General features: G+C 31.2%; 1 protein-coding gene across 2 annotated transcripts in view; it reads left to right on the forward strand.

Annotated features, from left to right (window-relative positions):
* The window catches only part of LOC127737542 (dynein axonemal heavy chain 2-like), a 118743-nt gene that overhangs the window by 12441 nt on the left and 94237 nt on the right, over positions 1–12065 (forward strand). For both annotated transcript variants that reach the window (XM_052248369.1, XM_052248370.1), the window contains 9 exons: positions 464–655; positions 1056–1193; positions 3887–3994; positions 4915–5120; positions 5497–5626; positions 6851–7033; positions 8214–8348; positions 10086–10165; positions 10600–10746. In XM_052248369.1, coding sequence (XP_052104329.1) covers positions 464–655; positions 1056–1193; positions 3887–3994; positions 4915–5120; positions 5497–5626; positions 6851–7033; positions 8214–8348; positions 10086–10165; positions 10600–10746 — 1319 coding nt within the window. The remainder of the gene's footprint in view (positions 1–463; positions 656–1055; positions 1194–3886; positions 3995–4914; positions 5121–5496; positions 5627–6850; positions 7034–8213; positions 8349–10085; positions 10166–10599; positions 10747–12065) is intronic.

A 12065-nucleotide genomic window follows, 5' to 3' on the forward strand; every position in this document is an offset into this window, starting at 1 on the left:
AAAAACCCTTTTAAACTTACAACAGAGAATTTACACAAAACTTTGTGACAAAAGGTGATTATAGTTATGTTTCCAAATATTTGGGTTTTTTTACCCAAATTTCAACTTTTGATTTCAGAATGAAATTTGTGCTGTCCAAAGCTTTAGTGATAGGTATTCTCCTTTTGTATACCAGGGTCTCTACTATTTGTCTATTATCTCTATCATGTTGTGTCATTATAGTCCCTTTATACAGATTTATTTCTTATTGCCTGTAAAACATGAAATATTGTGTTTGCAGGTTTACTTGATATGGAATACATGTAATAACTTAGGGACAATGTGTTTTATAAGCAATTTTTTTGTATCATTGCATTTTGTGATTTAATTGTTATGACGTGCACATTGAAATGTTTTTTTTTTTAATTCTGTTTTTTATATATCATTTACAACAACAATCGGAAGAATATTATTTCTATTTCAGGAAGGATCAAAGCAAGCAGAAAGTAATTTGAAGTTTTTAATGATGCTGAAAGATCCATGCTATGAGTTATCTCAATCCAAACCAGCAGACATTCCTAAGTTGTTACCTAAAATACTCCACTACATCAGGATCATATGGGTTAATGCCCCTTACTATACTTCAAGAGAGAGACTCACATCATTGTTTAAAAAGGTAACATAAAAAAAGATGAAAAATATCATAATTAATATCACTAAATAGGTTCCTTGGTAGAAGATGTCATTATATGGAAAGACTCAATATTGGAAGTTTGAAATGTCATGCACATATTTAAAAAGATGAAAGCTAGCTATAGCATGTGGATATAGTTTAACAATATTCATCATAATCAAATCAAACTTACTTCTCAAAAGTGTATCCAGTCATGTGTTTATTATACTGGTGTGATATTCAAGATGACAGTCATCTTAAAAGTGTTTTAAAAGAAGATACTTTTTTTTTATTCTACATATTTTAGATAAGTAATGATTATATTTGAAGTTGTGGAGCAGCTAGGATATTTGATGGGTATCTACAGTCTGGGACTGAGAAACATGTATTTGACATATTTTAGGTCAGTAATGAGATAATTAGTAGATGTAGAGCAGCTCTAGATTTAGACAGGATGTTTGATGGCTATGTACAGTCTGGTTTACTGACATTACAACAGTGTATTGACAGCTGTGAAGGATGGAAAGATCTTTATGAAAAGGTCAGTGAAAACAGGAAAGAAAGTCAAAAGTACAAATAGGCTATCAGCCACACTGGATGACAGGCTATGATTTGGGATAGTATGAATGCATTGCATAACAAAATTCCCCAAATATCTGATACCTACAGCATATTCTTGATTGATGTTTGGATTAATTAAATTTTGTTGGAATTGGTTAAAGGCAGCTTCCTTTCAAAGTTTTGGGACTTTAGAAATCAGATGTTAGACCATTTTTCACAAATCAATCATTACCGTAATCGGGCTTGTATAGTTCGCACTGGTACATAGTCCGCACCCCCTTCTCCCAACGAAATTTTAGGTAAAAAAATTTTTTGTAACTGTTAGAAAAGGTCTAATGAAAATCCGGTAATTTTAAATCGTGTGTGGTCGTTTGCGGTATTTTCTTGGAAAAACCTATTTTCCATCACCAAACAGAAGCTGAAACTGCTTGAAAATGGTTCTAAAACACTTCACGCTGGTTAAAATAAGTCTAAATCACTCAAAAAAACAATTTAGAAACGTGTGTATGTTTAAACCGGAAGTTTGAAAAGCATGTGTAAAAGATGAAAAAACCCGGTGAGAGTCGAAATCCGTACATAATAGATATCACTATAATACGACTTTGAAAGTAAAACAGTTCCCTCCTTATGTAAAACAGTGTTTAATATATCTTTCACATTAATGTTTGAAGGGTCTTAAGCTAATACAAAACATATTTGTCAATAGGAAATACCAAAACGGAACGAATAATAACCGATTACGTTTTGTAGTTCACACATCGTAAGCTGGTTTACGGTTGTCTTTTTTTACTTTTTTTGTACGATTTCATTCAAGCAGATACCAGTTTATATTTAGCAATGCATTGAAAAGAAACGAGAATTTTGTAATGAAGCATTTAATTTTTAAATTTATCAGGATTAATTTGATATTAAATAAAAATAACTTATTAATATGGATTGGGTAAAATTATTGGTTTGAAAAATGATAAGAGCGCCCTCTACAATGTCAATAACAAACATGGCGGAACGTAAACAAACCACATCGCGAAATTGAAATTTTCTCTCTTATTTCTTGCTTATTGTACTCTATAGTCTGCACCCCTGCTGTCAGGGTCAATTTTGCAGAATAAAACCGCGGACTATACAAGCCTTTTAACGGTAGCTTGAGCATACTTGGATCATTTTATTTCAAGCTTTATATTGTTGTTATGATTGGTGAAAGTAATTTCCCTTTTGATTTTGAAAATTCTAAGAATAGGATTCCCTGTTATAGGACTTTAAATGTTAAAATTTTGCCATTTTAATTACTTTTGTTTGAATGCCTTGTGTTGTATATCTGAGTATGTTGAGTATGTATATTCCAGAACAGTTGTCTATTCCGTTATTGCTATGATTTATACCTGTATCAGCCTCTTTTAATAAAACAACCAACAGTAAAGGATGTAGTATTTTGCAGCTCTGTGTTTTTGATTTCTTTTATACCTTACTTTTGGGTCCCCAAATTAAGTCAGGTATATTACATGGTGGAGGACCCAGGGAATTTTGTCACACAACATAAGGGAAATGATTTTCTCTGTCCATAAACAATTTTAAGTAGAAAATATTCTGTTCCTGCATTCACAGAATTTTTCATTGAAAACACAATGGTTGGAATAAAATCCTCCTGATTTGAATTGTTCTAAATATATGATGTGATTCGCTGTACCAAAGTTCTATGTGAGCGTTTGCAAGTTCCCAATCAGTGATGTGTAAAACTTGGATTAAATGTTGTTTGATATCCAAGAGTTGGCATATTTTCTTTGTGCATTTTCCTATCATCTTGGATACATGATCTCTATTAAAACCACCTTGTTCAATATTCCATTTCATTCTTGCAATAAATTTTAGATATACCCTTGAATGAAGATTAATGAAAAAATTAACGAGTAAGCTGTAACAAAAAATTAAGAGAACTTGTTGTAGACAATATCTTAACTAAGTTCAATAGGGGAATCTTCCACAAAAATATTTCCTCTTTTTGTATATAGGTTGCATACAAAAACAATGCCTTTAAAAATAGGTTGCAAGCATTCAAGGTCAATCATATGTGTCAATGTAACCAATTACACAAATATGTCTTAAGAATGTTGCAGTTTGCAGAAATTTAACATAACACAAATGTTTAATTTGGTACTATAAACAAAATTTTCGATCATACAAAGCACAATTTTAAATCTTCACAACACTCATAATTAAGATATTGTTTTTGGTATAACTTGAGCATGTGCATATGATTTCAATTTTTATAATGAAAGTACACCACAGTGATTGGCTTCTGGTTCAGCCATTTTTGTTGCTTTTTACTTGTAAGTTTCATATCAGCAGAGGCTACATGTAGTATTTAACTGAAGAATATAGAAATAAGGAGATGTGTTTGGATTGCCAATGAGACAATGTTAATTATCCACCAGAGTTCAAATGCTGAAGATAAAAGCAATTATATGTCACGTATGGCCTTCAACAATAAGAAAAACCCATACCGTATAATCAGCAATAAAAGGCCATGACAGGTAAAACGTGAAACAATGTTACACTTCTGATTTCAAATAATGGTACAAAAATTTTATTTTTATTTCAGACCTCTTACCTGCATCACAAACTTTTTTGTGTTAGTTTTTTTTAGATGTAAGTGACATATTTTATTTTTATTTCCAGACCTCCAAAATGCATCACAAGCTTTCTCCTGTGCCATGGGTTCTTGATATGAGCAACATTTTTGCTCAGGTAGATGCCTTTGTTCAGAGATGTAAAGATTTGACTGAGGTTGGTATTTTATTAAAGACATTATAAAGAATACTATAAATTCAGAAATTATTGTGTGCTTTTTTGATTGCAATTTTTGGACAATGGACAAAAATGCGAGATTAATTATTGCTTTTTTTTGGGTGAAAAGCTGCATACAGATATATGTATTAGATGTCAAAATGCTAATTCTTTATATTTCAATATTCACCCAGACAGATTATTCGCATTAATAAAAATCTCGCAATAATTTCTGAATTTACAGTATGTTTTCTATGTCTATCTCTTTTAAATTTATTTCCAGAAACAAATTCCATATTTGAAGGGGACAAATGTTGTTAAAGATTACAGTAAATCGCAGCATGGGACAATTATTCTATTTCCATCAATTTGATTTATCTCTTAAATCCTAAAGTATTTCTAAGATAAAGGTAGCCCCAAAGTAAGGCATTAATTATACTATGTAGTATTCAATATCTAAGCTTAATTCTGAACATTTAGGACATTAGGACAATTTTCCCAAAAAATATAAAAATGTCCCCTAAAAATTGACTGTACATTATTTTGAATGTTTAAGTTTAATTGATACACTTAGTAATCAACTTTTGATAAAACTAGAATGATAATCCTATTTAGCATTAAAAATATGTCTTTTATTAGATTAAGTTTCTGTGTAGGATGTTAAGCACCTCCAATAGACAAAAATATATACTGTAAATTCAGAAATTATTACGTGCATTTATTATTGCGAATTTTCTAGAATGTACTAAAATGTGAGATTTATTATTGCGATTTCAGGAAAATCTGCATGCAGTTATTTGTATCAGATATAAAAATGCGAGTTCTTTATATTGCGATACTCATTCAGTCGCATTATTTGCATTAATAAAAACCTCGCATTAATTTCTGAATTTACAGTATCTGAATTGAAATTTTGACAGGTGTGTAATGCCCAGGTACACTTTGCCAGAATGGAGGATGGTAACAAGAGTGAGATGCCACAGTTTGGTGGACAGAAAGGTCCAGAGGTAGCTAAAGGACTACTTGAAATAGAGAAAACATTTGATAGGATGCTGAGGAACCTTGGACTTGTCAAAAACAAGATATTGGATGTTAAAGTGACTTCATGGCATGATGATTTTAACAGGTTATTATTAATAAGTTGGACTTTACAAGCTTATATCAATTACCAACAAAATGTTCGCTCAAAAATGTTCTATACTATCATTAATATTTTTTTACTATAACAGTTGGTACAAAGAATCTTTTCTAAAGCTTTGAAAAAATATCAGTAAAAGAATGGTGAATTGTACAATGCCATAATTATGAGACCTCTAAGGCCAGTCACTTACCCATAGAAAAATCATCCTTTGCATTGAAAGACTGCGGTTGAAATGTTCACATAGATTTAAGTATGACGAATTATGTAAGTTATGACTTACCTGCAGGTAAAAAGTAACTGTCAGTAAAGTATTCCTATCTATAAAAACAAAATTAATAGAAGTCATTTTAATGTACTTTAGATTTCGAGACAATATGAAGGATCTAGAGGTAATGATGCAGAATATGATGGACTCTGCATTTGAAACTGTGAAAACAGTTGAGGGAGGTGTGGAATTATTGGATATTTTCTGTCACCTGTCACCAAGGGAGGTAAGTAAGGATTTTTCTACATTGTGACAACAGTCACTGATTTGTCATCAAGGGAGGTAAATCACAAAAGACTTTTGCTTTTTATACTTTGTCAACAGTTAATGTATTGGATAGTTACTGTTATTTGTCATCCAGGGAGTTAAGTCATGAAGGACTTAGCATTCTTATACTTTGCCAACAGCAAAGAGGAATGATATTTTCTGTTTCTGGTCATTTAGGGATATAAGTCATGAAGGTCCTTTGAATTTATACTGTGACAACAGTAAAGGGATCAGAAATTTCTGTCACTCGTCATTGAAGGAAGTAAGCTATGAAGGACTTTTGTATTTTGTCAACAGTTAAGGTTGTGGATATTTTCTGTAATTGTCATCAAGGGAGGTCATGACTGACTTTTGTATTTTATACTTTGTCACCAGTTAAGGTTGTGGATATTTTCTGTAATTGTCATCAAGGGAGGTCATGACTGACTTTTGTATTTTATGCTTTGTCAACAGTTAAGGTTGTGGATATTTTCTGTAATTGTCATCAAGGGAGGTCATGACTGACTTTTGTATTTTATACTTTGTCAACAGTTAAGGTTGTGGATATTTTCTGTAATTGTCATCAAGGGAAGTAAGTCATTAAGGACTTTTGAAATTTATACTGTGACAACAGTTAAAGCATTGGATATTTTCTGTCATTTGTTATAAAGGGAGGCAAGTCATGATGGACTCTGTGACAGTAGTTACAATTTCTGCTGTCAATGAGTCTGTCATAACTTGCCTCCCTTTATTGCATAAAATATCGAAAATATCCAATATTTTAACTGTTGTCACAACTAAATTGCACAGTGTTGGATAATTTCTGACATTTTTTGTCAAGGGAGGTAAGTTGCATGATATGCTTTTGACACGTAGACAACATTTGTGGGATGCCTCGTAGAATTATTTGAACTTTTCAGCCATTTATCATCAATGTTAACTTTAATGTAAATATTCCAAATTGGAAATCGTGAAGTTTTACTAGGAAATATACATCTTTTTGGCATATTTTATATCTTTTGGTTAGATTAAAAACCCATGTATTCAGGTTACTTTAAAAGTAACTAACTAAGCAGCTAAAAATACAGAAAATGGGGAGTAAAAATAAACTGAATATCTATTTCTAGTATATGAAGTAATAGACAACACAGTAGGAGTTGTAAAATTAAAAGATGATCTATTTTACTAATGTTTGTATTTTCAGGCCATTAAGAGGATGATTGATAAGAAGACCAAGGATGTATTTATAATGTTTAATGCAGAACTAAATTCTGTCAAGCAGGAACTATCTTCAAAACCAGAACTACAAATGTCTGACCATCCTAAATATGCTGGACTGGCTCTGTGGGCCAGACATCTTAAGAATAGAATCCAAAGAAACATGAATGTAAGGTTAACTGATTGTATTGATAAGTGTATATGACACACTTAAATCAGGCTGTTGGTTTTCTTGTTTGAAAATTTTCACATTTTGTTGTGTTCGTAAAACACGTAGTTAAAAAATTGGCATGTAAGTTATGAAAAGAAATTTATGATCATTTTGGTGTAAAATTAACTATGAAAAACTAAAGTTTTTGTTAAAATTTTGAGAAACATCTTTTTGTACCATGATTTCAACAAAAAATGATGTATAGGTATGATATGCTAGCTTTTCAAAATTGTTTCCTGTTGTCAAAAATATATATAAAAAAAAAAATAAAAGAGGGGAAAGATGTGGTGAAAATTTTAGTTATTGTTAAAACATCACAAAAGAAATAGTATGAACTTACTTTTTGTTAAAAAATCACAAATATTGAGACACAGCTTTTCATGGTAGGATTTCAACAAAAATTGATATATAGGTATAATATGCTATTTCTTTTGATATTTGATGTCAAATATAGGTATAAAGTTTTTGTGAAAAATATCACAAATCTTGAGAATCATCTTTTCATGGTAGGATTTCAACAAAAATTGAGATATAGTTATAATATGCATTCCAAATTGTTTCCTTTAGATGTTAAAATTGTGATAAGGAAAATCCATATGTAGGTATTATTTGCTATTTCAAAATGATATCCTTTGTCAAAAACTATTGGTTGTCCACAATTTACTAATTTGCCTACCAAAATACATAGTGCTGGGATTTTAACAAAATCATATTTATTGAGTACATATCCTGAATTAATTGCTGGTGTCAAAATATATGAAAAATTGACAACCCATAAACATGAGTTGCTCTGTATGCATCAGTCTCTAAACTTTACACAAAAATGTGCTAGAAAGGACCTTAATGACTTGTCAGTTTTCTAGTTTTTATATTGATAGGTCAGCCATTGTTTTGTCAATACATCAAATCCTGTCTTCGGACACTATTTTGTTTTTTTCTGTATGAAATCTGCTCAGAAGTACAGCAGCTTATTGGTAGAACAGCAATATTTCTTTATCAATACATGTATATGCTGCTTTGGGAATAATATTTTCTTGATTTCACATTTTGATTTAAGAAAATTAAACATAGCGATTCTTCAATCTGCCAACATTTATTGAGAATTAGTTCATAATATCATCCTTTAATTTTTTAACAGTTGCTATCAAAGTCCCATTTCCTGCCATTTACTGGGACTGGAGAAGAGGTTCGAGGTGCCTTTATACAGTTGAATCAGGCTTTAGATGAGTATATGAGGAAAACCTTTCATGAATGGACCTTAAGTATTGTTAGAGTAAGTACTTTTTGTTTGAAGTTCTTTTAAGGTTAGAAAAAAACAATTCAGTGATAAAGTCATAAAAAACATAAAGTATGAAAATTGTATCAGATACATTGTTTATATGCTGTTTATCTGGTTCATGCATATGGAAACATAGATTACATGCTACTAAGCTGGTTCATGCACAATGAAAATTGTTTATATGCTGTTAAGCTGGTTCATGCATAATGAAACATTGTATATATGCTGCTAAGCTGTTTATTGCATAATGAAACATTGTATATATGGCCCGAGAACACAGTTATTTCGTAGTGCATTTCTTTTAGACAATAAATTCAAATTAAAAAAATCGCAACTGCTCGATCTCAAAAAGATTTTTACAGTGTAGTGTACTACTATTGATACAAATAATATCAAAATTATAGAAACTTCTACCAGCTCTAACTCAAAATATTGACAATTCTGTGTTAAGGGGGGCTAAAATTCAGTTTGACAGCTTCAGACTTTCTAATTTTTGATCTTTTTTAACTGGACCAAATCACTACTTAACATAAAGATTCAGCACCCAAATTTTTTTAACATGTAATTTCATCCCCTTACTTAATATTTCATGCATAAAACATCAAGAAATAAATTGGGAAAGTGTATCAAAAAAAAATGCAAGTTATACACTGTTCACACTAGGGACTATATTTGTAGACAACGAAAACCAAAGGACAATAACTGTGTCCTTAGGCCATATGCTGCTAAGCTGTTTAGTGCATAATGAAACATTGTGTATATGCTTCACTGATTTGTGCATAATGAAACATTTATTATATAGCTTTATATTCAGTATTGTCACTTGATCATCTGGGTCAAGTTCAGAGCTTAATATATGGTATATGGTATGGCACCTTATCATCTGGACCAAGTTTATAGCTTTATATATATGGTATAACCTCTTGTCATCTGGACCAAGTTCAGAGCTTTATGTACGATTGCCACTTATTATCTGGGCTAAGTTTAGAGCTTCGTATATGGTATGGCCACTTGTCATCTAGACCAAGTTAAAATTCATATATGGTTTGGCCATTTATCATCAAGACCAAGTTCAGAGCTTTATATATGGTATTGACACTTATTATCTAGACCGAGCTCAGAGCTTTATATATGGTTTGGCCACTTATCATCTAGACCAAGCTCAAAGCTTTATGTATGATATTGCCACTTATCATCTAGACCAAGTTCAGAGCTTTATATATGAATTGGCTACTTATCATCTAGACCCAGCTCCTAGTTTTATGTATGATATTGCTACTTATTATCTAGACCAAGCTCAGAGCTTTATGTATGATATTGCCACTTATCATCTAGACCAAGTTCAGAGCTTTATATATTGTTTGGCCACTTATCATCTAGACCAAGCTCAGAGCTTTATATATGGTTTGGTCACTTATCATCTAACCCAAGCTCAGAGCTTTATATATGGTATTGACACTTATTATCTAGACCGAGCTCAGAGCTTTATATATGGTTTGGCCACTTATCATCAAGACCAAGCTCAGAGCTTTATGTATGATATTGCCACTTATCATCTAGACCAAGTTCAGAGCTTTATATATGGTTTTGCCACTTATCATCTAGACCAAGCTCAGAGCTTTATATATGGTATTGACACTTACCAACTAAACCAAGTTCAGAGCTTCATATATTGTATGGCCATGTAACATTCTATGTGATATATATATTTTTGAAAAATATGATTTTTAGGACCCAATGAAGTTACTTGATATTCCCCTGATGTGTAGAAGTACTGAGAGACCTCCAATGTTAGATATCAATTTTGATAGGTAAGTTATTTCAAATATAAATTTAACAGATAAAAGACATTTTAAAGTTGGATTTCAGTTGTAAGAGAAAGAAAAACCTTATTTAAATATCCTTTTTGACAGATAAAAACCTTCCAAGGTGGGATTCAATTTTGAAACTTTGGAGATTTAATTTTAGATATAAAAGGTATGATAGATAAGAAACCTTCCAAGGTAGAGAATCAATTTTGGGAGCGAGAGGAGATCTTATTTTAGATATCACTTAAGACTGATAAGAGACACTCCAAGGTTTAATAACGTTTTTGACAGAAGAAAACCCTGGTTTTGGATATCAGTTGTGACACAATTACAGACACCTGTCAATGTTTGGATATCGCTATCTTACTTGTTCCTCTAGTTTATGATCTATTCTATAAAAAGGGATCAGTTCTATATTTTTTAGTATTTAATTTCAGGAGACTTGAGAAGATTTTCCAGGAGGTACATTACTGGGAGAGATTAAATTTTGATATTCCCCACTATGTACGTATGGCTTACAACAGAAGGGAAGATCTCAGAAATTTAAAAGAGCATGTTCTCTTGGTTGTCAGAGATTATAACAGGTATGATACAATAGCACAATATTAAAAGGTGTTCTCTTTGTTCTCATGGGATATAACAGGTATGGTCTACTTTATAGTAAAAGATCAATGTAATATATATCTCAGATTCTGTAGGAAGTTATGATTTAAGAGCTCACACTACTCATGGGTTATAACAGGTATGATAAAATACAATATTAAAAGGTGTTCTTTCCCAGCATACAATTTGCTTGGTTTTTACAATATTGCTATTTTGGCATTTGCATCCTACTTGCCGGTATTTCTTTCTTTTTTTTTGTATGGTAAAAATGTTTTATTTGATATCTTTTATGGTTACAACATATGTAACAGTTCTACTAGACAGGCTCTACCATTAAAATATCAAGCAATGTAGCAGTTTTAAAGAATAAATCTGAAAAGAAAGAAAAGGAGATTTATAAATAATTATTCAGTGTTGAAAACTGTTCTGTTTGCAATGTTCATTTCTTTTTCCTTTTCTTTACAGAATGTATAAATAATAAAATAAAAAAAAAGTAACTTAATTGAATGAATTGAAACATGCATTACATTAATATATATGCCAGTAGCTAAGGGATTTTAACAAAAGGTCTATACGTATTGAATGCAAAGTTTTTACTTTTGAGCCCTTTATTCCTTAGTCAGCTCAGCTATACATGCATCTGTAGTTATCATTATAAGAATACATTTGCATGTCAAAAATAATTCTGACTCTGATCTTGAGTCCAATAGCTCACAAAAAATGGCTGCTGAGAAAAGATTACTAAAATAAACATAACTGGAATAAATCAGTCATTATATTTTACTGCTCTACAATGTCTACAATAATGCCTGAATGCATTGACAATGAAAAATCATCAATCATTCAGAATTAGCTGCCTGCTGGTGATTTACCTATCTTGATATATTAGAGCTGACTGCTGACAGGACACCAATCAAAATCCATGATTCATGAAGAGTTTTTAGTGTGTTAGGACTTCAGACCTTAGTAAGTAGGAGAGATTGATTATGGGGAGGGACCGAATTATTCAGGTCTAAGTAAACATGGATCCTTAATAAGTGATTTCATGTTTATATTGTAATTAATAGGTCAAACATTAATTAAAGTTCAAAAAGTGCAAAGTGAAAGAAATGACAAAATAAGAAAATTGTGTGAATAAAACATTGTGTCTTTGAAATAATATACAATCAATCTACAACCTCAATGCTGTAAGTTTGTTTCTCAAGAAATAGATTGTCAGTGCTTGCTTATTTCTTTACTTTTAAATGAAAAATTGCCATTACATCAACATGAATAGAACAGAAATTTACCAATTAAGAGG

Source organism: Mytilus californianus, unplaced genomic scaffold (assembly GCF_021869535.1).
Source record: "Mytilus californianus isolate M0D057914Y unplaced genomic scaffold, xbMytCali1.0.p SCAF_4, whole genome shotgun sequence".
Taxonomy (NCBI): Eukaryota; Metazoa; Mollusca; class Bivalvia; order Mytilida; family Mytilidae; genus Mytilus; species Mytilus californianus.